The 27194-nt window shown below is 42.4% G+C and overlaps 1 protein-coding gene across 1 annotated transcript; it reads right to left on the reverse strand.

Annotated features, from left to right (window-relative positions):
- Positions 1–9899: 9899 nt before the first annotated feature.
- On the reverse strand, positions 9900–25998 carry RGR (retinal G protein coupled receptor). The gene is made up of 8 exons (XM_063133140.1): positions 25863–25998; positions 20798–20954; positions 20069–20077; positions 19133–19254; positions 16181–16334; positions 14592–14709; positions 12906–13019; positions 9900–10149 (listed from the first exon to the last, which is right to left on the reverse strand). The coding sequence occupies exons 1-8, from the start codon at positions 25939–25941 to the stop codon at positions 10006–10008; spliced, it is 897 nt and encodes a 298-aa protein (XP_062989210.1). The 5' UTR covers positions 25942–25998; the 3' UTR covers positions 9900–10005.
- Between the last annotated feature and the right edge of the window lie 1196 nt (positions 25999–27194).

The following is a 27194-nucleotide window of genomic DNA, read 5'->3' on the forward strand; positions in this document are numbered from 1 at the left end:
ATAGTGCATTGACTTGCTTGGTGTAGATTAGGCCTAGATCCACAGCATTTCAAAGTACATTTCAGGAGCAATCCTATGGCCCAGACTGAAGAAGATCTTTAGTGGAGCCGCCATTGAATCCAGAGACCTTCCATTCTCAGAGGTCATGGCAGGAAGTGTGGTGGCAGTGGCCATTTTCTTCCCATTCTCCTCCCATTGTCTCTAACGGAGGGAATTTGTAACACCAGTGCACGAACTGGCAAATTTTCTGGCTCTGAGTCTTATTGGAAGAACAAGGGCTCCCAGAATCCTGTGAATTCTTGGTTGCCCTGACATACCCTCAACTTTCTCCTCCTGCTAACTGCCCCATTATCTGACCCACTGTAGATATAATACCACCGGATGTAGTAGCCACAGCATCAGAACTTTCTGACAACATGCAGGGAAGACTAGTGTGGATGCATCTCCTGCTCTGCTGATAGACCTTCCTCTCTGCCAGTAGTAGGGTCACCATATGAAAAGGAGGGCAGGGCTCCTGTATCTTTAATAGTTGCATAGAAAAGGGAACTTCAGCAGGTGTCATTTGTACACATGGAGAACCTGGTGAAATTCCCCCTTCATCACAGCAGTTAAAGTGCAGGAGCTATACTAGAGTGACCAGATTTAAAAGAGGGCAGGGCACCTGCAGCTTTAACTGTTGTGATGAAGAGGAAATTTCACCAGGTTCCCCATATATACAAATGACACCTGCTGAAATTCCCTTTTCAATACAACTGTTAAAGATACAGGAGCCCTGTCCTCCTTTTCATATGGTCACCCTAGCCAGTAGGAAGTGAAGCCCCTGCATCCAATGCCCCCTCGGGCAAATTTCTTGGGGGCGGGGGCACAGGATTGCTCCCTCAGTGGGCTTATTTGCTTGAACAGCATGTCAAAGTTACAGCTCTTTTTACTTAAAGGGGCCATGCATGTGGACATTGCTAGGTATTTAACAGTTTCCAGGCTCAGGCACAAAGGACAGAAATCTGGAGAAAATCTGCATTTGCTCATTCAAATCTATACATGCAAACTTGGAAATAATTACTACATTTTATTTAATTTTGTAGGAGACAAACCCAGCCAACTGATTTCACATCCAAATTGTCTGAAATAAAACAAATTCTTCAGTTAACTTGCACCCTGACCCAGATCATCCCAAACCACTAGAAAACATCTCCCCCACCCTAAATTTAATTGCAATGCAAGGGAAGATTTAACTCCCTTGCCAGTTTCAATTGCCCTGCAAGCTTGCAAGATTTATTTGCCATGCAAAAGGAGATTTACTTGCCATGCAAAAGGAGATTTACTTGCCATGCAAGGCAAGATTTTTTTATTTCGGGGTGTGGGAAGGGGAGAGTTAACCTTCCCTCATCAGCTGCAATTGCCCTTGAAAACTGCCTGGCAATTAATCTGAGAAAAACAACAACCAACCCTTCCATTGGCAGCAATGGACAGAGCTCCATGGATGAGATCTGGGACCCTAGAAAATAGAACCAGTGTTAGGGCCCCATGTGTCCAGACCTAATAAGACCCTGCATGTCTGTTCTGAGATGATGACACTGCAGCTGTGATTAAATCACAAAGTAGAAAAAGAAGAAAATCACCACAGCACATATCTTTTTAAAATACACTGCCTTTTAAAAATAATAATCTTGAACTTATCCAACAGCAGGCCTTTGAATTTGCTCCACCCCTTTTGTATCTTTTGCTCTGCCCCCCACAGGGAGGTGCAAATACCCTCCTTACACAACCAAAGTGGAATTTAAATCAGTGGTCTGAAGTTTCCTATTCTGCTTGGTTATTATTTCTTTATTTAAAACATTTGTATCCTGCCTTATATCACTGGGATCTCAGGGCAGTGTACAGATAAAATCACACAATATAAAACAATAAATACACACAGCTAAAAACAAATTAAACCATCAATCAAGTTAAAACCAATATATAATTTAAAAGCAGTAAAAACAATTAAAACAGTTAAAACAATGTGCAAGCCAGGTGAATTTAAAGGCTTGCTCCAACGCTCAGTGCTGCATTGAACTTTATTTCTTGATACTCGTCAAGAAAGTCATATAATTCCTTAATTCCACACAGAATGTATATCTGAAGCCCAGTTTACAGATGCTGCAGAATAAGGAAGGAATCAGGTGGTAGAACGGACAGTATTACTTCAGAGTGTGGGTGGAGGATCACGGTTTTGTAATGTTCTATTATGTTAAAAAAAAATATTGCCAGTAGAAAATTCATACATGAAGGAGTAAGCTGGGTGAGAAATTTTCTCCCTGATGTATTAGGGAATTCTTAAAGCAAAGGAGCATTAAAATATGGCAACTTGAATGTGAGCTGAATGTGATTGAGGGGTGTGAGGGTAAAGCCTCTGGAAAAGTTCTTAATCTTGTCTTTTTTCATGGCTGCTCACTAAAATTTGCAGGATCTGTTTCCCCCACTGTTTCCTCTGCTGCTAGTTTGACTTCACGCCCACACTTCTATTCCCCCTCTAGTGGTCCCAACTAATCAGGGATTGTTTACTGGCAGAAAGCTCTGGCGTGGGCTGGTCCATGAAGTCACGAAGAGTCGGAAACGATTGAAGAATAAACAACAAAACCAATCAGATTAGGCTATATGCTGATGTCTCCAAGGGCAAGTGAAGGCAACATTTCCTGTACTAGTGAAAGTTCCCATTGGCCCCAAATGGTTAGAGCAACAACATCCCCTTTCAGTGATTCTGACCCTTTCAACATGAAGCATTTATTGTGTGCTCATGAGTCTTCACCCACAATAGTTTGTGGGTGACTTACACAACATGCTCATCCTCCTGAGCCTCTCCCGTTCTTTGCAACTATTTTTGTGTTTTAGTTTTTGGTTTTAATCAGGGTAAGTCTGGTATATTCAAGAATGGTGGAATGAAACCCTATGTCGTTCCAGCCATTCAGGAATCAGTCCAACAATCTGCTTCTCAGGCCTTTTGTAAAAACCAGTGAAAGAGGTTGTTGTTGTCGTTGTTGCAAAAATGCTCTCAGTACTTTAAGCCTTTGGGAGCTTTCCCCCCAAAGGAAATTCCCACCTGGGGCAGGCAGGGATTTTCATGGGGATCAATGCTGCAGATAGAAAGGTGAAATCTTCCGTCTGCATGCCATGGTCCTGATTAAAACCCCATCCTCCAACACACACACACACACACACACACACACACACACACAGGGGCTGTGTCCAGAGTTGTGCATATGCACCTGGGAAGGCAGAAGCAGCCTTCCCGGGTCCCCCCTCCCCATTGGAGCCCCCCAAACGTTACACAGATGCTTGGGGGACCCTGCTGAATGGGACAGGCCATGGGTAGCCAATGTAGTGCCCATGGGCACCAGTGTATTCCCACACAGTGTCCTTGGTGCCCACTGGAACATCCAACTTCTCCCAATTTTTATATCAAAAATGGTGGGTTTTTTTTTTGTATTTTCTTACTGGCAGCTGAGATGGCTTTAAACTGAAGTGGTAGACTCTAGCTGCTGCCGTCTTAATTTCCTGTGGATGCCTCTGGGCAGGGTACTTGTCCTTGGTGGCTGGCCATGCCCACTCACGGCAGCCATCTTATATGGACAATTTCTCAAATTTCCAAATGAGTCCACAAGCACAAAAGGTTACCTATCCCTGGACTAGGCAGCAGGAAGGGGGGATGAGGGATCCCTCAAGTCAAGAAAAAGGAACCTTCTGCCAGCCCAGTTCCATGTGTCTAAATCTGGGATCCAACCTAGTATTAGCTAAAAAAACACCCCCAAACAAACTCTGTCAATGATGCACATTTAATTTAATGCATAGTTAAGCAGAAATGTGCCATTGCCAGAGATTCCGAAACAGAACGGCTGCTGGAACTTCTGAGGACTGGGGGAACATTCATAGTTCTGCCGTTCACAGAGCTTCGGCTATGGGGCGGTATATAAATGTTATAAATAAATAAATAAATAAATAAATAGTCTCCTTTCCCTTTCCCTAATATTATCTTGCCGATTTGATCGTCTTTGAAATATATAATTCACCTCGAGAATTTCAGTTGGTAGCCAGGATTTCAATGCTGCAAATCAGTAATAAACAACCATAAGTAAATGATTAAAAAGTAACCACAAACAAATGCTCCTGAATCTTTTCTTCTTTTTTGCAGTTTAATCTTCCATGCAGCAGGCTGTTGGACTTTGCCCTGAATCTTGTCCGTGCTCACCCCCCCTCCTATTGAAAGCTGAAACCCGCCGCCCCATGCCACAGCCTTTCTTCACTTTTATCCTCACTCTTCTCAGCTTGGTTACTTATTTTTGTTTCTTGCAGGCATTCCACTGACCTAAATTGCAGTTAAGAGTACAGCTGAAGATTCCTTCTCTAAAAGGAAGACTTCAGACTTCAGTCTATTTCACCACTGCTTCTTTCTTTTAAGCTTGTTAATTGGAGAGAGAGAGAGAGAAGCTAGCTCTCTTGCAGCCTCCTTTACAGTCTGGCAGGAGGCAGTGTGTGACTTCTATAATAAGGCCTGCTCAGTTTCTAAATTGGTCAAATCCTCGTAGTGCATTACACGTTGCCTCCACTAAACAGGTCAATGTTATTGAATAGGGCTTGGAGTTTGTAACACGTGCAGTAATTGAGTCTGTGCTCCCATCTCTCCTCAGATGGGGCATGTTGGCTTCAAAACTTGGCCTGGGGAGAATGCTCCCCCCCTCAAAGCCCCCCCCCAAATAACCCCAGCCCCATCACTCCCCAACTGCACTGCTATAGTCTTCTCTCACATTCCAGACAGGCTTTGTGTGCACTTCAATACCGTTATAAAGCAGTAGTGTGGCTCCTGCCTTTTATATACTGCTTTCATAGCGCAATGTCCTGCTTGGTGTAGATGAGCCCTATGTTGCCTGAAGATGAAGCACAGTGGTGTGCAGAGTTGCTCTCTCTGGAGATCTGATGTAGGACCGTGGCTCTGCAGTGCTGCCTGTAAAGAGTGCCTGTTTACCTCTACTGAGATATATCGGTATAGAAAGCAAACATTACAAACACATCATAAGTCTCTACCATTCTCTCATGTAATGGAAAGTTAGTCTGACAGTGCCGCTCTTGGAAGTTCTCCCGGCTCTTGGAAGTGGGGAATACATGGCAATATTATTTATTTATTGCATTTCTATCATGGTAGTGAGTTCCATAATTCAACTATGTGCTGTGTGAAGAAGTACTTCCTCTTATTTGTCCCGGATCTCCCGCCAATCAGCTTCATGGCATGTCCCTTGGTTCTAGTATTTTGAGAGAGGGAGAAAAATGTCTCCCTATCCACGTTCTCCATACCCTGCATAATTTTGCACACCTCTATCATGTCATGTATTCAATGAATGTTGAATAGGGACTTTGTGGCTTCCTGGATAATGGTGCCTGGCTAAATTCCAAAGAATGTAATCCCTTCACTGCTATTCTTTTCAATGAAAAGAGAAATGCAGATTCAGTGCTGGCCCTCAGCTGGTCAGTCTCAAGTTCATCATCATATATTGTATTCTTGTTTGGAATTGGCTTCTGTAAGTACACCGAGCGACACTGTGTATTGTCCTCGCAAAAGTACAGCCTTCCTAATCCTTTTCTGAATATCTAAGAGGCTTAAAGTATAGAGAAAGAGAAAGAAAGTGTTGTTTCATACTAACCTTTGACTATGCGGCTTTAATCGTATTTACATCTACACAAGTCCTCATCGACCATGAAGATTTTTTCACACGTTGGGATATAGCAGTCATAGACTGCTATTCTTTTTCTCATAGTACTGCAAGAAAATAATAATGTTCCCAACTGGATTAGTTCTCCTCCATTTCCTACTATTAATCCCACAGCAAAGCCCATGTTCCTCAGGCCTCCCGTGACCTCTATCCCTGGAGACTCTGGCCTAGTTCTCAGGGAGGTGTTAAGCCTATATGTGCATCATACAATCCCCCCTTTCTTTACCTCAAAAACCTTTCTATATAGTTATGGGTTGATGTCCTGCTCCTTATTCTGCTTGTGCATTTCCAAGGAAGTCATTCAGGAACATTTAACACTGAGCGATTCCTGACAGGGGAGCTATTCATTATCATGAGTAATTTTGACATGAGCTGCTTTTAAAAACAAGAGTGTTTGCAGTCATGCCTGCCTTCATGAAAGTGAAAGGCATTTCTGGATATCTCTGGTGCTGGCTAGGCAAACAGGCCAGTCCAACGGTCCGTGGAACTCTGCTGCACATGGGAGATCCTGCATGCTAAAAAGACAATGGAAGAAATATAGTTGTATGTCCAGCCTTAAGAAAACAAAATGCTCTCCTTCTTTCTTTCTCATCATTATTGCATCAGATGATGATATTTCCATGAATTGGGATAATGAGCTGGAACTGTTGTGAGTATCTGTAGGGACACTTTTCAGTACTGGCAATACTGGAATCTGGATCTTATGAAGTATTTGTAGCAGTGGAACCTGGTTCTGACCAAAATCCTTTGAAAAGCAAGGGGATGTTCATAGAATACGCTGACCCACACTCAGTGGTGGTTGAACTGTGGGTTATTGTATTGTTTGAATGCAGCCAGGGTGGCTTGTTAATCATGCAGTGTGGCTTATTTTCTCAAAGAATCCACCCTGAGAACCCATAGTTAGTTTTTGGGTGGTTCAGGGATAACCCACCCTGTGGAAAACATGTAACTGTTGCGCATTGTACAGCAAACCCTGATGTAGGTTTTCATTCTCCTGTTGGCTGAAGGACACTGCCCAATCTTTGGCCTATTCTACACCTGCAGCCCTTTTGCAAAGGAAGAGGGCTGCTTCCGAATGTTCTCCGCTTCCACGATTGGCGCTCATGGGGCACACATGACCAATGTTTACTACAGTTACAGGAGTGCCATTGTGGGAGCACATGTGCCCTGTTACATCACTTCCACATGTGGATTGGCAGAAGTGGGCAGTGTTGGGCAGATAGCGTAGCTACAGGGCAGAGATTTTTTTATGACTCATGAGGCGTGTGCAAGAGCGCAGACATGCAGCAGTGCATGGGGGGATATGAACTCTGTTGAATACGCGCTCCTGTGCAGAGATATGTTTGTATTAAAAAAACACCCCAAGCACACTTGGCAGTAAAACACACCAATACCCATCCAAAACATGGGAGAAATGGTAGACAGGTCCACTCCTGCACACCTCCGATACCCATGCACACACCCTTCACAGCTGACTGGCTATTCGCTGTGCCCAGAACTCATGGCGAACAGCAACTACCTCGTAAAGGGGAGGCACACCGCACATGTTCTTCAGAATGGATGTGAGAGAGCTGGAAGAACTGCAACAAAAGGAGTCAGGAATATTCCAGTATAACTGAATGGTGGACCTGAGATCACTGTGTGAGCAGGTGAACATCAAGTAATGACTGCAATACAATCCTACAATAAATCGCTGGTGTAAACTCCTCCTTTGTCAAGCTGAGGACTGTAATAGTGAACCACCCAGAAGTATGAGATAAACACTAGACCCTGGCCATTTTCAGACATCACAATACATTGATGTAAACGAAGTGGGAGTGTGTTGGTTCCACAGCTAAATCTCTCCTGCTGGGGCTAAACAACCTGGGAGAGTTTATAGCATGACATCCAAATTGGGAATTCTGTGTTGTTGTTGGGAAGACAATACCACAAAATTCCAGGTTCAGATGTCATGCTAAACAAACTGGGGATGCTCACTCCTGCTTCATTCACAACTACCATGCTTATTTTTAAAGTAAACCCAGGATTGTTGTGATGTGCGAACATAGCGATTATAAGACTTACATGACTGATTCAATAGAAAACCATGGTTTCCCTGTTGTACATTTTGAAGCTGAAGCATGGTGTGGATTTTTAACTATGGTGAGTACAAACCATGGTTTGGGATGGTGTCTGAACTGAGACTGAATAGACCACCACCTATATTTCCCCACCTCTCTATGGAGCATAGTGGTATCATATGCACTACATATACATAGTGGTATCATATGCACTACAATAAAGTGGGTTAAATCCAGACTTAGTCAGAGTAGACCTATTAAAATCAACAGGACTTCTGTTAGCCATGCCTAATTTGATCCCATTGATCTCAGTGGGAGTAATCTTCATATAACTAAGGCCTTAGCTAGACCTAAGGTTTATACCGGGATCATCCCTGTTCATGTAAATGATACACAGGATATCCCGGGAGCAGGCAGGGATGACCCCGGGATGTCCCCGGGATAAACCTTAGGTCTTGCTAAGGCCTAAGTCCGAATCCAACTCAAAACCTACAAATATTAAAAATGTGTGATGCAAGAGTTTCAGCTATTGGGCAGTGTAGAAATGAAACAAACAAACAAATAAATCACATCATGTTATACATTTCAACTCAATTCAGCCTTCACACACCAAACCATAGTTTGCACTAACCACAGTTAAAAACCCACACAGTGGGCCTGTTCAGACAACACACTAAGCCATAGTTAGGCCTCTAACCCTATTGCAGCAAATGGTTAGTGGGCATGTTTAAGCTGTGGTTATGTAGCCACCATGGTTAGGAATGGTTCACATGACACACTAAGCTATAATGTTTAGCTCAAAATGCTTAACCACCATGGCTTAGTGTGTTGTCTGAGCAGGGTCCATGGCTTCAGCTTCAAAACACACAACAGCCAAACCGTGGTTTAGAGCTCCTTGTCTGTTTTTGTTTCTATCTGCTCAAGCGCTCTTCTTTAAAGTTCACTCCCATCTCCATGCTGCAGCAGGCTCTTGAGGTGGTGCAACAGCCCTGACTGTAGCTTGGGAATTCAAGCATTACAACATACCACAGTTACTACGAACCAGCTTCAAATCGTGGTTTGATATCTGCTTTGGCAGCCCCTCGCAAACCATCGCTTGTAAACGCATGCTTGTTCAGGTTTTGTCCAAAAGCTTCTGTTAGTAAACATTACATGGGAGTGAGGAGGGGCAGTGGCGAGGTTGCTGCTTTGGGCAGCTGCCGACAAGTGTGTTTCACAACGTTTAGCTCCAGCCCAAGGGCAACAAACACAACAAAACAGAGTAGTGCAGTACACATAGTCAAACCTAATTAGTATAGCAATGTAGAACTTGCCCGACAGACTGCTAGGCTGAGAAGCATTAAAAACCCGTGCAACACATGATATAATGTATACTGATTTGCCAGGCTTGGCTGATGAAATATCCAGTTCCGCATCTCCCAGTCAGATGCCACTTTAAATAGATGCCACTCACAAACAAGTAAAGCGTTTCAGAAAGAATGCCCTGGTTTTGCAAACATCCATTTTGTGCAAATGGAAAACACAGACACAAGCATATGGCGTAGAAATGCTGGAGACTGCTTTAATCTCTCGATAACCCAGAAATACCATATGCACAAGACAAGTGGAAATCTTTTCCGCCAAGGCCTCGCTGGATGCCTTCAATGTGTGTTTCCTGCAGTTTATTTTCTGAAGTCTGTTGTTCCGTTTTGCTTTCCCCCCGCCCCCCGCCAAAAGGTACTTCACTCACAGCTTGCAATTTATTAGCAGTGACATATAAAATGAGACTCACATTGACTGGCAGGGGTCTGAGGAAGCCGGTTGGATAAACAGCACGTGACAGGTTGAAAGACAAGTTTGACAGTTAGATCAGCGTGGCATCTTTTCCGTAATACAACAATTGCTGGCCGACAATGCAAAACCTTTCCAATGTGGAACCGCAATTAATTAAGTTACAATAAATGCACATGGTTTCTGAGACAGCTTGCTCGCAATAGTCTGCCTTTCTTTAGGGCCGTTTCACACATTATACAGCAACCAACCTGAGTTTGATAACTCAGGTCAATCCTAGCTCTCTGATGAGCATACCCAGACGATATACATGTCAAACACTTCTTTGTCACCTTCACACTTTACATTTTTTAAGTGCACACTTTATAAAACCCTCAACTAACTGAAAGATTGTAATGTGTGAAGAGGCCCTTTTAGCTTAATGCTGTAAGGTATTACTTAGTTTTGTTATCAACTTCAGCTTTCTCGATCTTCTGCCCTGTGAGAAATTGCCATATCCCCCCTCGGTAGTTCTCATTTCCCAGGGCGTAGACCAAGGCGTTCATTGCTGGCGAGGTCTTAGCAATAACAGCAGGAATCTGTTAAGAAGCACAACATTTAGTAGCATCAGATGCTTCCATATGGCAAATTCTCCCAAACAAATATATTTGGTTTGGGTGTGGTACACTGAACAGGAACTAATTATTTTAACAGTTGGTGTTACACTGAACAGCAACTAATTTTTAACAGGGGCCATACATTCTTAGCTGTGCAAAGGCTGATAGATCAGCAACATTGGCTGCAGTGAGTAGAGTCACATGCAAAGGGGTCAGTAACATCTTCGTTTCTGATATGATCAACAACCTTTCATTTAGACTGGCCTTCTCCAGCCTGGTGCCCTAAAGATAGGCTGGGCTGCAATGTCCATCATCCCCAACCAGCATGGGAAATTTCCCTTGCAGACTTTGGTGGTTGGCCAAAGGATGGGCTGCTCTTCATTTTGTGCACTTCTCATGGATGTGTCACCTTGCCCAGGACGTCAGCTGTGTTTGCTTTTGCCTGGGCTCTGTAGCTGGCCAAGTCATCATGCTTATTATTTATCGAGTGCCATCGATGTATATGGTGCTTTATCAAGTTTCATTAGTTGCCTGTTGCCAACTGTTTTAAAATCTAAACTTGGTGGAAGGGTTATCAGAGAAATCTTCAGTGGGTTCAAATGAGTTTGGATTTCTATGAATCTGACCTGTGGATTCCTCAGCAGAACAGATTTTGTGGACTTCCGGACAGGTTTTTCACTTGGTGGAGGTGGTGAGATTTGCACTAACTTGTATTAGCTCAATTGTGCATTAGCATTAAGTCACATTAACTACTGCACATTGGTGCATTTGCGCAAGTGTGTATTAAGCAATGCCAAATAACACAAGTAGAATGAAATTCTGGTTTTTAAAAAATCGATTCCATCAATGAGCAGACAACAGAATGAAAGACATTTGATGATCCATGAAACACTCACAGAATGGATTTAACAAAATATGAACATCCCTGATTGATAGTATTTGGGGAAGATAACAGGGTGTGAGGGGAGAGAAGTAAAGGTAGGAAGGGATGAATGTGAGGAAACACTATGCCATTGGAATAAATGGCTTAACTTGGGCTGGCTTGCATCCTACACCTTCATGTGCCCCAGGCTAGTGTCACACTGAAAAATTATTCCACATTTCCCCTGCAACCATTCTTATACAATTTGATAGAAAAATAATTTCTTTCAGAAGAAAAATCCAATGTGAACATGTTGGTCAAATTCTTCTGGGTGGGTCATGAGGTTTTTGCACTTGCCTTAGTTATGAGGTGGCCAGTACTCTGTTTTTCAGTGTACAACACTCTCTCTAGTGGTTCGCAGCCTCACTGGCTTCCAACCATAGGTGTGTGCAGCACCTTTCATTACCGTGTTCACCCAGGATTTTTTTTTTTAAAAAAGATGAACATTTATTGAATACTCAATCATAAAGGACATTATTTTTATTCATTTATTTATTAAACCCTATACATTGATGCCCTACTCTATGCTCGGCTAGCCTGACCACAGGAGGGTCATTGCAGTTGGGGGGGGGGATGAAGAGATGCTCCTCAAGCCCCAGCACTGGTGGGACGTTGTGGTGGCAATGGCCAGAGGAGGGGCTTATGAGGCAAAATTAGCCTTTAGGGCCCTCCTCTTGGCCTCTTTGAAGCACAGCTCTCGGCAGAGAAGCTACCAGCAGAATGATTCCTTTTCACTCCTTCTTCTGAGACCAATGGTGCTCTCTTGGAGGCAGCAGTACTTCGGCACAGTGGCGAAGCAGCCAGAAGGCAGCTGGAGGACCATTCCTATCATGTATGCCCCTACTGCTCCGGTGTTGGGAGCAGGTGACACAGGGAGTCCATCAGAAACACATTCTGATTCAGAAGATGCCAAGCCAGTGGGGGAGGAAGTTCACACCGAAGAGCCTCCAGCTGCAAATGCGCCCCTCCCGGAGTCTGTCTCCTCAAGGCCAGATCCTATGCTCTCAGGAGACAGGGACTCAACTTCCGGGGGTGAACATTCCAAAACATTACTGGATGCTAGGAATCGCCGGAAGTTAAAATGTTCAGTGAGATTAGCAGCAAGGAGACAGTTGGAGAGATTGTGTGAGAAATCCCTCCTCCACCTTGAAGCTTGGGACATTTGAAAAGTCTTTTCTTTCCTTTGAGCGGTCAATTGTTTTGCTTAGTTTCCATAGCGTTACCTAGGAGGGATTTTCCCATAAAGGTGCCTAGTTTGTGTTACAGAAGTGTTAATTGTTTGCAATAAAGCTTTGTGGATTGGCCTAGGAACTTTCCTTGGTTTTGACTCCTTGGGGACACTTGAGCAGCTACAGCTGTGTCCAGATCCCCGTCTGGCTCCCTGCTCAAATGCCCTCTCAGTATGGCACTTATTGCTTGAGACATTAGGGTGTGCCTGGGCACACCCCACATACCCCTTGTGCATGCCTATGCTGCCAACACTTTAACTAAAGCCCAGGGAAAAACACCATGAGAGAACTCCTCATGAAGGGCTTTTTCAGATCAGAAAGTATGGACAGCTGGGAAGGCTATAGAGTGATGGAGAGACGTGTGATAGAAATAAATGAAGAAGAAAAAAAGCCTCCCATGGCAAGCTCAGCCACCTTTCCACAATAAGGTAAGCTCAAAAATACCTCCAGAAGAAATTCTACAGAAATTCTAAAGTGCCCTGAGAACAGTGGAAATTCTAAAGTGCCAGTTTAACAGGGGAAGAACATTTTCTGGGAATCAGAGGATTGATTTTGGCATTTCACTAGCTGAGAGTGTTTTTACATACCATTAGGATTTTGGGTGAGATGAAAGTCACATTTTCAAGTGCAGCGTAGAAGCATAAAAGTGAGTAGGGACCCCAGCAAATGACCAACGATTTCACAGGCAAGCCAGTATTAAACTGGGGAAAAAGAAGAAGAGAGTATGTATATATTATGATCTACTGTATATAAAATATTAGGTATAACCAACAAATCACCTTTTGTTCAACACTAGTCAATCATATTCAGGTGAAAGAAATGTATCTAATACTTTGACACACATTGTTTCTTCATTTTTATGATAATATATATTTATTAAAGTTACAAAATTCAAAAATGAAAGAGAGTTTACCGAGTGCAAATAATGCACCACCTTGAGAATTTTCACAGTTACAATATTTGAGATTTGTTTTTTTAATCTTTGAGTATCATCATACAGGGGGAAATCACATTTGCTTGCTGTCACTTCTCCGCCTGTGCGTTTGTCCCTCATTACTTCCTCTTTTGAAAGAGGAAGTAAACAACATGCATGTGGCCCAATCAGTAGGCCATTTTGATCACACTGCTTCTCCTGCACACAGAAGGAGCTAGTGACAACTTCTGTCTGTAAAATAAGTCAGATCTCCTGGGGTGTTTTTTGTGGCGCGAAGAAGCCTAGAAGGGGCAGGAGGCAGACAACAGCGTGAGAGGGACCCGCAAAAATCTGTGGGTGCCCAGTATCTCTAGGCTTTGCCAACTGATAGCAGAGTTCCCTCCTTTAAGGTTCTACTCCACTACCACTCCTTTTCTACGCTGTGTAAGTGAACACAATGAGAGGGGAACCTTATTCTGGGCACACAAAGAAGCATAAGAAGGATGAGTCCATGTATGCCACCCTCGTCCCTAACGTCCATGAGCTCCCCCTGTTGGGTGAGGAGGTGTGCATCTGGCCCCTGCTCTAAATTATTGTCCTGAGGTTCTGAGGTAGGGGGTATCCTTCTCCCCCTTTGAGGGCTCTCTAGAACAGCCCAGTGCCTTCAGAATTCCAACGCACATCTATATGGCCTGTTGCAAGAGTGGAGAACTTCTTTCAGCTCAAGGGTTCAAATTCAATTTTGGCAAAGTGCTTAGGGGCTGTATTCCAGTGGTGGGAGTGGCCAAAGACAAAAGGGTGGGGCCACACAACCCCTCCCCCACAGCATATTGTAGCATAACACTCTTGGTATCAGGAACAAACCCTTAGGAGAAGCATTTCAACCTTCTAAAATGGAGGAAAACAAATGGTGGGAAACTACCAAACGATCTGTGGTTGGGGGGAAGAAGGTGGGCATGAAGAAGAGTGTATAGCCATCTGGGTAATTTCGGAGGGCCGGATAGGGACACAGGAGGGCCAGAATTGGCCCCTGGGCCTGTGGTTCCCCATCTCTGACATATTGGGTTGGTCCAGTGCTATCTCTCTAGTCCAGTCGTGTGAATCTTCCTGACAGGTGGGGTGGGGAGCAGAGACCCTGATGGCCAAAAAGGCCCTTTCTCTCAGTTTAAATTCATGTCCGCCTGGTTTTGAGTGCATTTCAAAACATGATGACCATGAAATAAGTTAAAAGGCTGTTACTTCAGCATAACACATTATATAATCAAGCTACAGGGGATTGTTTCTTGAGTGGGAAAGAAAGCAGTGTCCAAAGCTCGGCTCAGAAGCTCTGAAGGAATTTTGCTTTGGGTTGTTTGCTTACCCTGAATTGTCCCGTTTTCTTGAATTTGTGATCTATGGATTGGTAGGCTGTCAGCATGATGAAAACTGGGATCACAAAATTGAAAAGAGCCAGGGGAATAAGGTAAGTGATATAATTTCTGGAAAAAAAGGGATATGGAAATCTATTATGTAAAACTATGTATTTGATATTAAAAGCCACTTGCCATAATTGAAATTGTACATTCCATTAGATTTATTCATCATTAATTTCATTTATGTGTCACTTTCCCCACTGCCAAAAAAGGCTTGAAGCAACTTACACAAAATAAAAATAAAAAAGCCCATAATCAATATTACAAAATCATACAAATATAAATAAACCATGTAACAAAATAATTCAGTGTAAATATACAGTCAATTAAAAACATTTCAAATGAAAAAATGTAATGCTAAGATGTGGCAAAATACCTATGCATGTTCAATGCAATACTAGACTTTTAGGAAGAGTTCTGATACTGGGCTGCATGATGTATGAGCGAGATGGAGACATGGCAGAAACATTGGTGGAAGTGTGGGTTACGTGGGGCAGATTGGGCAATACTGCAATTTCCCAATGCTAATGGAGAAGAGAGGCGATGTAAGCAAAGCAGAAAGCAAAGGCTCCAAGAAGGTCGTGGCTATGTGTTGAGTGCTCTATATGGCAAAGACGGTTTCCAAATATGTGGTGGTAGAACCTCTTTAGAACTTCAGTGAAAGGGGTTGGCTTAGCAGGATTGGGAATGGCTGCAACCAACAGCAGATTGCTCTTATCGAAGAATTCTAAGCATAATGGTGTGCCTGTGCCTCATTACCACATAGCTACCTCCAAGAAGGTGCTACTATATAGAGGTGACCTTGGGGAGATGAATGCAAGGCCTGCTCATCACTTGATCCTCAAGTGGTGGCTTGCATGCGTGAATGAAGCTATCGCAGGGAGTCCTTTTCAATGGAAGCAGTCTACACAATCAGTTGAAAGCTATCAAGTTTTGAATCATCAGGTGATGAACTTGCCTATGTGAACCTATGTTGTGCTTCACTGAAATGTGTACTGTTTGCAGCCATCTCTGTAATGGCAGCATTAGCCAAATGCAAGTGTAGTGTCTCCTACAGAACGTTTGATGGAGAGTTGAATTTTAAGGCATGCCAACTAGTGGCCAGGGTTGGCCCACAACATTTTCCTGCCTGAGGTGAAGAACAAGATGGCGTCCTCTCTCATTTCATATACAAAAGTCAGCAGGACTCTTCTTTGAACCTTTTGACAACACTGACAAACAGGACAGCACCATCCACTGCAGCTGAAGGCAGCAGGCTATCTTTGGACTGTGTGGCACACAGCTCTCTCCACAAATACCTTGCTGCCATCTCCCAGCTTTTGACTCCTGAGGCAATTGCCTCACTCTGCCTCATGGTAGGGCCGGCTCTGCTAGTGGTGGAGAGGTGAGGTGCTGTCAGGTGCTCTTCCATTACAATCTTGCAGAGGTGGCTGCAGATTACACTTCTCTGTAAAATTCATTTCGGCTGGTTGAGTCTCCCTTTACAAAAAGCCATAGATATATGCTAATGCACCAACCACAGCTAGACATAGCTCACCGGTCTCCTTTGGTATAGTCCAACGTGCAGCATGTCCTTAGGGGCTCATAGTCATATTCACCCCATCCCAGAAGTGGCATCGCAGACCAAAAGCCTGCAAAAAGCCAGATGAAGATCGCCATGGAGATGACTGAACTCCACTGCAGCTTACTTCCTGCACATTAGAGAAATGTGAAAAGTTGTGTTTTGAATGAGAGCAGCGACTGGATGCATGAATGCAATTGTACTTCCATTTCCCTCTGCAACACCATCACATCCAAACATCCTATTTATTTTCCACACTAGTTCATGGTAAATTATCATATATACCCACAGAGATTACAGACATCCAAGTGCCGGCTCTCATCAGTGGAGGCTGGTGGCTCTGATTTCGGTGGGGCTGTGAATCCATTCAGAGTTTCAGTCAGAACCAGCCAGAACTCTATCCAAGGTTATGAACCCATTTCAGGGGAAATTGTGTCAAAAACTCCTTTAGGTTTTGCTGGTTCTACCTGAAGCCCAGAATGGATTCACAGCCCCACTGAAATTGGAGTCAAAAGCCTCCCCTGGTTCTCATGTAGCCAAAATGGAAGCATCTGTGCACAAGAAGGAGGTATTAGCAGTCTTGAAAGGGAACCCTGAGGTTTGCAGAAGTACAAAAATATTTAAATGTGTGTGTGTGTGTGTGTGTGTGTGTGTGTGTGTGTGTGTCTAAGGGGAGTGAAATCTCCTCCAAGAAGCCCGATAAGGACTGATCCATTTTAGGGTGACACTCAACACAGTTGATGCTTCATAGCAGACGGAGTGATTTAATTTACACGGAAACCTATTGAGTTATTTTTTTCTTCAACCAGTAAAGTTAAAGAGCTTTATCACACCAGGGTTATACTGTGCAATCACTGTGAATTTTGTGCAAAGGACTCAGAAGGTTTCCATCTGTGAAGTACTCCCATGCATCCTGCTTTAATTGCGCTACAAAGCCAAAAGAAGTGCAAGATTTAGCTACCAGATTTCGAGCATATCTTCCAAGCGGCCACTGGGGCACAGGAACAGGTTTTCAAAGAAAAATTAAACAAATGCTTACATCTGCATAAGCTTTAATGATAAAGACATCAAAATAGGCACAGTAATAGATATTAAGGAGAGCTTTAAGCATACCAAATTTGAATTGGATTGGGTCATTCATTGATTTTTTAACGATTTTTTTTTTACATTTCCCCCCTTAAACCCACTTCTTGGTATGCAAAGGATCGCTGCAGCAGCAACAACGCCAACAACTTAGCGCTGTAGGGGATAATTCGAAGGAACAGGTATGTGGGATGAAGCTCAAAGTTCCTTTTATTAACCATGTATAGATTCACTGTTCGATAAATTTAAGCTAAATTGCCGTGTATTGGATTTAAATGCCAGTTTTATCTTCAACAGCATGGCTATGAATTATCTGAAGGTTTTATTTTATCTTGAGTTCTGGTGTACAAAAAGGGTAAATAGCAAGAATAGCTGAACAGGGTGAAACCCCCCCCCCCCCCAACCATGGTAAATCTCTTATGGAAATAACCTTGCATTATAAGCTTTCCAAAGCGCCTTTGCTTCAGTGAAAGCACTACTGTTGCGGCTGGTTTTAACCAGCAAAGGGAAGTCCTTTAAATGTTACCCATAGTCCTTTGGGAGCCACCTTTTCTAAAAGCAACAGGTTGTTAATTCAGTGGGAAAGACCTATGTGATCTGGTCCCACTGGACGGTTCAAATGCTACCCTAGCCACGTGGGAGCCGCTCACTGGGAAGCGGTTCTGAAATGGCCAAATGACTGTTTAAAGGGATCTTCATGTGGCTTTTATTGTACCAAAGAAGGGTCAACAGACGGGCTGGGGACATATCCATGGAGCAATACTACATGGATATTTTGAACACTAGTTAATACTGGGCTGAATGCCGTTGCAACAATGAACCTGTTTGCTCGCTATACTGTATAAAGGTCAAACTATAAGCGAGTTTTGTGATTATTTTTTTAAAAAAGTTTGTTTTAGTACAACAGTAATAAAACAGTCAAAAAAGAAAAGAAAGAAAGTCATATCATAAAACATATCAATATACAGTAATCATTAACATCTCCCTGGATATAGGGCAAAGGGAAAAATAAAAATAAAAAATAAGGAGGGGGAAAAGTAATATTTCCAATTCAAATATATATGTTAATACAAGCATCCCATATATATATATATATATATATATATATATATATATATATATCCATATGCCTTTGACAGTTGTAAGAGGTACACGCAAATGAGAGTGCTGTGATTCCTTGCAGATATTCAGGATACTGACAATATTAGAAAGGATAAGGATGGAGGGCAGGTACACTTCAGAAGAGTCAATATCCATAGCACATGTAGGAGTTGCAGGCCCAGCGTCAGCGCTCAGCATACTGGGGCATTTTCCAAGGTCCACACATCGCAATAGGGCCCACAGCCGCTGATGCCCTGGGCATGACTACACCAGCCCTATATCTCAGGTTCATCCCGGGATTGTTCTTGTGCATCCAAATGATACACAGGGGATCCCAGGAGCAGGCAGGGATGATCTCTCCATTTTCCTGGGATAACCCTTAGGTGTAGAAAGGGCCCCTGCCTCCACCCCACTTACAGTGCCCACTGTCACTTCTGCAGGGTGTGTGCTTGTGAGCGGACTTACCTGGTGGCACTGGTGCTGCTGTGATAGGCTGGGAACCAAACATACCTAAAAAATAATGCATCTTCCTGTCCTATGGATTGTGCCCCAAGATCCCACTTTCCATCATGAATGAGAACATATAGAAAACTTTCTTAAATACTTTGTCATGTTTCTATATCATTTCCCCCCTCCCCCACTTTTCAACAAATCTCATTTCTGTACATCAGGACAAAACTGACATATTTATAACTAGTTTATAAATATCTTTAAAAATAATAATAATAAGGCAAGAGTACTTACTAGAGCAGTACTGATGATATCGGTCCCAGGCAACCGCAGCAGCAGAGCTAATGCTAGTCAGTGCTGTCAAAAAGCCTTGAAACCCATGGATCTGACAACCATCTGAGCCATAGGGCCAATATCTGAAAAGAGATCAATGAAAACAGTGGAACTTCCAGGGAAGTGGAGAATAGGGGCATTGACCTGGACACAATCATGGTAAGAAGGCAAAGTGGGCATCAACATTTACGTAGGGTTAAAATTACATAATGTTTTCTTTTTAATTCGGAATGATCAGGGGCATGGCTAGACGAAGGCTTATCTCAGGGATCACCCCGGGATCATCCCTGTGCATCCACATGATGCACAGTGCATCCCAGGAGCAGGGAGGGATGAGCCCTCCCTCGCCCTGGGATATTGCCCTATCCATTTTTCCTGATTTTTCCATGTTCTCCGGATGATCCTGAGACCGCAGAACATGTGGCCCACTGTCGCTGGTATGTCTCTGCTCCTCGCGAGTAACCATGAGGAGCCAGGACCAGGGCACAGGGCACAGGGCACGGAGATCCTCAGGAGCTCTGTGCCCATTGGGTGTGGGGTGGGGGGAGCGGGAGGGTTTTTTTCTTAGACAACTCACATTTTGCGATAAAAAAAAAAAGGCAGGTGCAACGTCCTCTTCTCCCTGGGACATTGCTCGCCGTGTGTAGACAAGGGCAACGATCTCACGAACATAAAATTGCAAAATCATCGCCCTCCACCTTCCTCAGCTAGCCATGCCCCAGGGATGATTTTAAGGTGGTAGATGGGAAACAAAAGAGAAGTCTGGATAACAGTTTGCTGGGAGGTGTGGGGCAGAACTAGATGTCATCCTATATCTATCCTCATAAGGAAAATGCTTGGAGAGGGAAGTATTTGCCAGGGAGAATTAGCTGATGGGAAGTGGGTCCTTTCCCTGACCTATGGATTCTGCTTTGCAAATGGCTTCCCATGCCATGTTTACTCAGTTTTCCCAAAACAGCTTCAGATATCAGAAATATGTCCAGTTGGAGGAAAGATGAATCTTTGATGGATGACAGGTCAGATGCAGGAAACCTACTGCATCTTTAGTAAGGTGCTGCTCCCTCCCTGGTCGGTTTCCAACCTGGCTGCAGTTCACCAGAATGATACTGAATCCTCTAATGCTATGTCTTTGGGTTAGTACCTAACTCTGTGCTAGAGTATAGTATTACCCCATCCTCTGAGTCAGTATACCTTGAATACTGAGATTTCACACTGAAGCCTGCCATAGACAAAGAAATGACCAACCATGGCAGCCCAACCCAACCTCTAGATATTTTGGAGTTCAACTCCCATCAACCCTAGCTAGAATAACCAATGGTCAGGAATACTAGGAGTTGAAGATCAAAATATTTGGAGGGCACCAGTTTGGGAAAGACTGAGCTATGGCATTGGAAGCTTTCACTATACAGATTTTGAATTCTGGATGTCCAAACATTGTAGCATACAAATGTATGCTACAATATAGGCTATGTGCAAATATCACTTTCATTCACCAGAAACACTTTTTTTATGGCAAGGATGAAAAAAGATGCATACATCACATAACTTGCTGTTAGCCACCTTGTGCATTCTATTCTTAATGGAAAGGCAGGACATAAATTACCTTAAGAAAGAAAGAACATCTACCTTAAGAAACTAGAGAAAGCTGCAATGAATGCGTTGATGCAGATTCCACAATCGGACAATGCAAGGTTGAGAACCAAAAAGTTACCAGGTGTTCTAAGTTCTCTGATTTTCCAGAAAGAGACAATGGTCAACATATTCAGAGAGAATCCAAGCAATGCTGGAAAAAAAAATACATATACAATTGTTTTATAGCTTTGCCTTGTATTTATTGATTTGATTTGTACCCCACCTTTTGACCAAGAAAATGACACTCAAGGCAGCTTAAAATAATAGAAATTAAATAAAAACTTGATCCAAACAACAATAAAACAAAAATGCTAAAACAGAGTTGTACGCTTGTGCTCAGTTGAACACAATAATCGGAACACAAAAAAGTATGGTACAATTCCAGGTTCTATTTTTTGTAAATTGATAAAATTTGTGGATTATGAGGCAGACCTCTTTATTGTCTCCCAATAAGGCGGGAGGTTTTGGGAAACATGACAGATTAAGGATTTGGTATTGGAGATAAGTGATTTCCTGGTTTAAATCATCACAAGTTCGTTATTTGCCCTGCATGGGACAAAAGACAAGATACCTGTAATTTACACATCTTTTCCCCTTGTATGGCAATTGGCAAGTAACTTGGGTGGGGGATTTATGATTTGGAAAATAACAGAGGGGGAAAGAGGCCTGGGGTTTTCTGTTGAGAGGTGGAATCCCTGAGAGGAGTAGTTTCATTTGTCCAGATAAGTCTGGAAAATCAAGTCCTCCTTGAAGGTAATCTGGAATTTGTTATACTCAATTGGATCTCTTTCTCAGGTATTCCACATGAATTCTGTATCTGATCAAATTTCAAAAATATTCTCTACAGAATTATTAGAGGCAGCCCTCATTATAAACCAGGTGAAGTCAAATGGCCATTTAGATTATGCTTATGTGACCCAGATTGAAAATGGATGTTTTGGGCCATAGAGTTAAATCTGATTTAATATCCTCTGCCAATGGATCCAAGTTAGCAGTGATGATGTTTGACAGACCAGCAGTTATGATTAACAAATACTTAATAACACTAAAATTCAGCTGGAATGGCCAACTTTGTGGAAAAGGTTCTATCTCCTTACAGCTGATAAGTATGATTACTGACTTGTTCCAATTTATTAAAAATCCTGATCAAGGGAAGCATTTATTTATTTATTTATTCTAACAGTTTCAGAACTGGGGAAAATGGATTAAACCAAGTGAAATACCATCAGCACAAAGCTGCAATTTCCTTCCTTGAATATCTAGTTATGTCTAAATTTCATTTGATTTTCACAGCTAAAGATTGGAGCACACAACTAATGAGGAACTGAGACAAAGGGGTGTGTGTGTGTGTGTGTGTGTGTGTTGGAAAGATAAAAAGACTAACAACAGAGTACTAAAATATTTTAAGCTAGGCTAAGAGAGAATATTTGGGTGACCTTCATGCATCCAATGGCCCCACCATGCATTCAGCTGAAGGTGAGACCAAGCCCTATGTATGTACAACTGTACTCATGACTGAGAACCCTGTACAATCATGGATCACTGTATGTGGGATATCATAACAGAAGGAATCTACTCTGGTGACTTCTTCTTGGGTTGTAATAAAAGAGAAATGCTAGCTTTCTCTGGAGAATGAAAGCTTCTTCTAAGGTGGAATGTAAAATGGAGTCAAATATAGCCTTAACAGTCCTATTAGAGAGCCATGTGGTCTTGGTGCTTTCCATGTCGATATAGATTGAAAGGCACACAACATTTCATCAGCTGTTCCCAAGATAACAATTCAATCTGAACTTCATTTACAGCTGGTAGATTAATAACCTGCAATTTATTAGAATCAGGAGTATGATCTTTCATATACTGTATAAGACTTCATAAAAATGGTTGAATTCCTTTACAATGGATTCAAAACAGGGTTTTCTTTCTAGAAAAGTTTAAACAGATTACGTTTCTACTTCTTTGTTGCTAGCATCAAAATGCCGTTTTCTAGCTCCTTCACCAGACTTCCAGGAAGACTGTAGAGTTTACAAAAAGGGACACTCAAGCCATGGCTAGAACAGGCCTATATCCTGGGATTGTCCCGGGATCATCCCTGTACATCCAAATGACACACAGGGGATACCAGGAGCAGGCAGGGACGACCCCTCCATTTGCCTAGGATAATCCTTAGGTCTAGCTAAGGCCTCAGTTTTTTGTCATTACTTTCAGTAACCGATTCCAAATATTGGAATTAAGATTACGATTCTAAATCCACAAGCTATCTATATTGCTGTTTCTTTTTAAAGGATGAAAAAGATATAACTATTGGTCAAAGATGGGCTTTCATAAAGACGTACAACATAATGCAAGAGAAGACCAATGGAATGTTAACCTGCATAGAGACTGAGTTTTGTCTCTATGCAGGGACTTCACATTTCCATGATCTTACAACAAAAATGGCCAACTTCCAAATATTTTCTTGAATGTTCTCAGGAACAAAATATATGCACTCATTTAAGATTTATGTGATCAGAAATGGGGAAAAAACAAATGTTATGTTACACAGCCTACTTTAGCTTGAAGGTCATACTGCCAGTTCCTAAGCCTTAGGATAGTAATTCCAACCTTTTAGAATGGGGAAAAACACACACACAAGCTGGGAAAATGCTGGTTGGGGAAAGGAGATGGGGCCAGGAATAAAAATAAATGTTTTCTGGACCAAAATCTATGCTACTCTGGCTTGAGAAAAAACTCCAAACCTAATTTCCTCGCAGTCTATGATACAAAGGTAGCTTTCTTATATTGGGATTGATCTGAAGGAAGGGTCACAGAGCACAGACTTTGCATAAATAAAACTCCAGGCAGAGATCTGGCCAGGGATCTTCATGGCTACGCAGGGCTGTGAGCTTTCTTTTCCTTTTCTGAAGCCATCTGTCTCAATGCTGTATATTTCACATATTCATCCCAATCCAATCCATTTTCAATGGAACTCACTGTCAAGTAAAGAACTGCAACTGATTCAGTCTGATCTTATGCATGTTATTCAGAGGCAAGCCCCACTTAATTCATGGAAGTGTGCATACCATTGCAGCTTTAGCATGACCTTAGACCAGCCCCATCCTGGTGCCTTCCAGATAGCCGGGCCTGCAGTTTCCATTATGTTACATTGGACTGGCTGGGAATCATGGGAGTTGCAGTCCAACATATCTGGATGGTATTAGGTTGGGGAAGGCTGCCTCTGTACAGATTTACAGAGTCTGCTAATGCCAGAGGAAGGGTGTGTGTGTGATTTTTCTAGATCTCAAATGCCCTCTCAAAAATCTGCTACTGATCAAGGTCAGCATGAGAGGCAGTATGGGAGACTGCAGTGGAAATGAATTGTCTTCCCATCATTCTTCCAGTGGGGAACCTCCACTGGTTCTCAATCTGCTACTTGAACAGAAGGAGCCCTTGTGCTCATAGAACGTCCATTCTGGATCCCATTGCTAATGGACAATGATAACCTAGCCCATGGTGAAGCCAAAGCAAAACACTTTAAGGTTCCATTAATTTAAAAGATAGAGTCAATGCCTAGGCTTTTCAGCACAATATTACCCATGCCTTGTTTTCAGTGGGGCTTACTCCTGAGAATTGTGCATAGGATTGCAGCCAAGCTTTCTCCCGTGTAAATCAATTAAACTTTGAACAGATCATGACCTACATTTATTGCAAGATTTTAATGGTGGACAAAAGACATACATTGATCTTTCATAGGGGGACAATCCTGAACAACAACAACAACAACATCACTATGCTTAAATGTACCAATCTGCAAACTCATTTCCTCACTGAACCTAGCCAAATAATCAAAGCGTTCTTCTTGGTCATATATATATATATATATATATATATATATATATATATATAAATAGCATTCATGTTTGGCTTGGTACAAGTCATCATAAAGTGTCACATGCATAGAAAAATCACCCTTCCATCACAATACAGCTGAAGTTAAGCACTTTGCGTTGATTTGATTGGGACAGATGTAAGTTTTTTATTCACTGAATTTTTAGTGCAATGGGAATCAAAAGTGCATTGAAAACTTTGACCAAGTTGTGCCCCCTTTTTTCAGTTCCCATTTTTAAAAATCCTGAGGAAATTAACTGTTTTTTTTTAATGAACAAGAGAAAATATAGTAAAAGATGAAACTGGTACAAAGCTCACAGGTTTCTGCAGAAGCACAAAAGAATAAAAACAAAATGTTAAATAGAGAAAAAAAGATGACAAGGCAGGATTAATGGTAAGTCTGCTAATTTATTACTAGCACAACTTTTTGTGAAGTTTGGACATTCAGCTATGCTACGACGAATGTGAATACACTTGCAAAGTGTATTGGAATTCTTACAGTAATCTCTAGCAGTGGACAATTTGAGGATTTGCAAAATTATGTGGGGGAAAAAAGGGGGAAACCCATTTAGCTGGACTTTTCTGATCTGTTTTCTTTTGTAAGTGAAACATGCTTAAAATCGAGTGATGATGTATTCCTTTGCCTATTTTGGACACTTGCTTATCACTGCCCACATCTGAGGCACTCTGTTATATAAACCTGCATCTGATTTTGAATAAAGATGAGCAAAACTGGAAAGAGACGAGATTTAATCATAGAATAAGCAGTATGATCTATGAACTAGCTGTATGAACCTTGGCTCCCAAATGCAAAAACACTTTTCAAGTCCATATGGAAGAAACATAACAAAGATCTTTATCCCCCCAAATTCTTTGAACAGCAAACTTAACTTGTGCTCTTCAATAGTCTAGTTACATAACATGTAACTAGCAAGCAACCTCTATCCTGTTCTATAAAGGCATAATGAACAATGGTGTAGCCATAGTAACAACATTTACCCCGAAGCCTATACTGGTCTACTGCAAATGTTGTGTGTGTGTGTGTGTGTGTGTGTGTGTGTGTGTGTTTGTTTGCTGCTCAGATGCTTCATCATTTTTGCTTGAGCGAAGAAACAAAACAAAACAAAAATCCGAAATAGGGAGGAGAAGCTCTGATCTGGTTGTTCCCAACCCACCACACCTCATTCCTGCTTACCTTCGGCCATCATCACCGTGCCGAAACCAAATACTTCAAGTTCAGAGAAACCTTCTGGGAGAGGATGTGATGTTGCCATCTTTGTAGCAGTAAGGCTAGACTAAGCTAGGCTCTGCCTCGTCTACTAGCAAACTCTCTGTGATAGTGTCTCCCCCTCGTTCCCTTTTTGGCTGGATTTCTGCCTCTTCCAAAAGCCCAAGCCAGCTCTCTTCTTAAAGGGCCAGTTCCTGCATGGACACTGACCGAAGGCGATGGGGAAGAGTGCGACCTATTCCCACATTCCCTTAATAAAGCAACTGACAGCAGCCACCTGCCATGCGTTCGACAAACTGTCTCATCCATGAAAGAAAAAAGAAGAGAGAATGCTTTCATCATCCTTACCACAGGTATTTTGTGAATATGGAAACTTATGCTTATATGGTTTTAGAATGATCGTTACTCCAGAAAAGGATTTCTCTCATTTATGCACCATGCACATTTCATATGACTGTCCAGGTAGGCATTTTTCTCCAAAATAAACCTCGTCAAATTAAAAACTGGGTTGGCCATGCATCCTTCTTTACAAAGGACTGTCCTCTATTTGTAGCATCCTCTGTTTGAAAGGTTGTCTGGTTTAAGGTTGTCCAGTTAAAGATCAAGAACTTTAAGAAGGAAGAGCTGGGCCTTAAAGCTGACCATCAACAGTCAGCACCGGGACAGCAGACTGAGGCCCTTTCTACACCTTAGGGTTATCCCAGGAAAATGGAGGGATCATCCCTGCCTGCTCTCAGGATCACCTGTGTGGCATTTGGATGCACAGGAACGATCCTGGGATGATCTCAGGATATAGGGCTGGTGTAGACATGCCCTGAGTAAGCACATAGACTGCCAGGTCACAGTCCTCCTGTTAATGGGAAGAGCCACTGTAAATTTGGTCTTTTTTAACCTCATTTCTATTTAAATTATATATAGTCAGCATATACAGGATCAATGGTCACCAAATGCCAGATGAAGCTGGAATCCAGCCCTAAAACAACCTGTTTGTGTTATTTGCCCTAGACTGGAAACCAAATCAACTCCTAAACTAAACTATTTGAAGGAAGATCATGGTTAGAGGGTTATTAGTTCACTTGATACCACCCACATTGCTTCCTCTTTCTGTAAATAGCACAACTTATTTTTTCCCCAGGTCTCTTTGCACAAACTGGGAAAATAACAATCAATAAAACCTCTGATACTTTCAAAATATTTTCCTTTGATTTGTTCACACCCAGGGCATGGCTAGATGAGTGTTTATCCTGGGGATCACCACAGGATCATCCCTGTGTGTCCACATGATGCACAGGGGATCCC

The sequence above is a fragment of the Elgaria multicarinata genome, chromosome 8 (genome assembly GCF_023053635.1).
Source record: "Elgaria multicarinata webbii isolate HBS135686 ecotype San Diego chromosome 8, rElgMul1.1.pri, whole genome shotgun sequence".
In the NCBI taxonomy this organism is placed as follows: Eukaryota; Metazoa; Chordata; class Lepidosauria; order Squamata; family Anguidae; genus Elgaria; species Elgaria multicarinata.

Excerpts from the sequence above, each read along its gene's own strand:
- RGR (XM_063133140.1), bottom strand. The coding sequence starts at position 25,941 with ATGGCAACATCACATCCTCTCCCAGAAGGTTTCTCTGAACTTGAAGTA. Across the intron at positions 16,335-19,132 it reads ATATCATCAGTACTGCTCTA|GAAGTAAGCTGCAGTGGAGT; the intron begins GTAAGTACTCTT and ends TCTAATGTGCAG. Across the intron at positions 10,150-12,905 it reads TCTCACCCAAAATCCTAATG|ATTCCTGCTGTTATTGCTAA; the intron begins GTATGTAAAAAC and ends GCTTCTTAACAG.